Genomic DNA, 2,083 nt, shown 5'->3' with positions numbered 1-2,083 from the left:
CCTGGGAGTGCTCCTCCACCAACATCAGATAGAAGTCGGTGGGACAACTCTGAGTGCCTTACGCAGAGGACCCAGATGGACCGAGTCCCAACTGCCCACATTGGTAACATGCTCATTAACGCACCTTGTCCTGGCTCCCCTCCCTTCCCTGTCTCACTTCCCCATTCTCCTAACAGTGCTTCCTGGAATCACCCCCCAAATAAACTACTTGCACTCAAATCCTTGTTTCAGAGTCCACTTTGGGGAACCCACCCTAAAACAAACAGAAAAAAACTTAGTAAAAGATTAGATGGTAAAAATGAAGACTCAATATGAGGCTATGAGATTTCTAATTTGGGAAACGCTAATGCCATAAACTGAGATAAAGACTCTTCAGGATAGGAAGAGGGGTAGATTTGGGGTGGGGGGCGAGGACAGAATAAGTTTGGAAAGACTGACCTTCAGGTGCCCAAGGGACTATTATTTCAAAATTCCCTGAGTACAAGGTTAAGACTCTTGACTTTGAAAAAAGTGAAACTGAGCAGAAAAGGGACTACACAAGAGGAGAAACCACCAGAAATGAATGTCACTACTCCCTAAAGGGTAATTACGGTATCTTCCTTTGACCTAAGAGAATACAAAGCCCTAGCTATCTCTTCCAACCGGTTTCTGTATTCTAGCTTCTCATAGTTGGAGGGACTCACTCCTTTAAAACCATACATCGCTCCCCACCAACAGCCAGCAATGGCAGCTGTAGAATCACTGTCTCCACCGTGGAAAAAGGCTCGGTGGGCAAGCTCCTCCCAGGAGTCTCCTGCAGCCAGGATGGCATCGTAGGCAATCATGGGGGCATCGTGTCCACTGCTGCCGCCCCAGCCAGAGTAGCTCACGGAGGTGTAGAACTGATCCCTCTCCTTCACATCAAAAGGCTTGGGGAAGGTAGGGGCTGATCTGCCATCCCAAATCCCTCTGAGTTTTAGGTACTTTTCCCATTGGTCTTGGAAGTAAGACCTGTAGGAAGGAAAAAAATCTACAGTCAATTGAAAAAATAAAGTCAAAAGCCATTAGGAAAGGTACCAGATAGATGTGTGAGCAGGGAAAGCTCCAAGATGACTTCAACTTCTGGTACTAAAATCATATGATATAAAAAAATCAAAATGAGCTCTAAGTGACATTCATTCAATAAATTTTTGCTAAGGAATGATATCAATAAGGCATTGATACCTGTTGCTACATAAAGAAGATATACAGCAAGTTAAAGGTGAGAAATAAAGGTTTGTTTTTCCTGAGTTGAGAATCATGGCAAGTATCAACTTTCAAGGGTGAACTTTATGTATTTAGCCTGTCATTATGTATTTTATTTTATTATTTACTTTATATTATTTTATTAACAAAAATTGTACATATTCAAGGTTGTATGACATGATGATTTGATATACATATACATAATGAAATGATCACTACCATCAACCTAATTAACACATCATCTCCTTATACGGTTACTATTTTTTTTAAGACAGAACTTTGGAACATCATGACCATGGGTGATTTCATTAGAAAGCCTCTGGACCTTTTTTTTTTTTTTTTGCGGTACACGGGCCTCTCACTGTTGTGGCCTCTCCCATTGCGGAGCACAGGCTCCAGATGCACAGGCTCAGCGGCCATGGCTCACGGGCCCAGCCGCTCCGTGGCATGTGGGATCTTCCCAGACCGGAGCACGTACCCATGTCCCCTGCATCGGCAGGCGGACTCTCAACCACTGCGCCACCAGGGAAGCCCTGGACCTTTTTATTCTAAGAAAGGGAACATGAAATGAATTCAAAAAAAGGGGAAGATGTGGCCTTACCACTTATTAATTAGCTAGTGGAAAAACCTATCTCTAGATAATTTTAGGATTTCACAGTATTATTTGTGTGTCAAGACAACACTGAAAAAACAAGTTCCAGGAAATAAGCAGGGAAGTTCATCTCAGTAAAGAATAGCCATAGGGACTTCCCTGGTGGTCCAGTGGTTGACTCTATGCTTCCACTGCAGGGGGCATGGGTTCCATCCCTGGTCAAGGAACTGAGATTCTGCATGCCACATGCCACATGCAGAAAAAAAA

At 43.4% G+C, this 2,083-nt stretch overlaps 1 protein-coding gene across 1 annotated transcript in view; it reads right to left on the bottom strand.

The window, feature by feature from the left end:
* Nucleotides 1-410: 410 nt before the first annotated feature.
* ADPRH (ADP-ribosylarginine hydrolase) overlaps nucleotides 411-2,083 on the bottom strand; it is a 4,656-nt gene continuing 2,983 nt past the window's right edge. Inside the window, exon 3 of the mRNA XM_007449136.1 lies at nucleotides 411-990. Within this exon, the coding sequence (XP_007449198.1) occupies nucleotides 576-990 (415 nt within the window). The 3' untranslated portion in view covers nucleotides 411-575. The remainder of the gene's footprint in view (nucleotides 991-2,083) is intronic.

The sequence above is a fragment of the Lipotes vexillifer genome, unplaced genomic scaffold (assembly GCF_000442215.2).
Source record: "Lipotes vexillifer unplaced genomic scaffold, Lipotes_vexillifer_v1.1 scaffold999, whole genome shotgun sequence".
In the NCBI taxonomy this organism is placed as follows: Eukaryota; Metazoa; Chordata; class Mammalia; order Artiodactyla; family Lipotidae; genus Lipotes; species Lipotes vexillifer.
The sequence above is the reverse complement of the archived record's forward strand: the minus strand, read 5'-3'. Positions and strand labels throughout refer to the sequence as shown.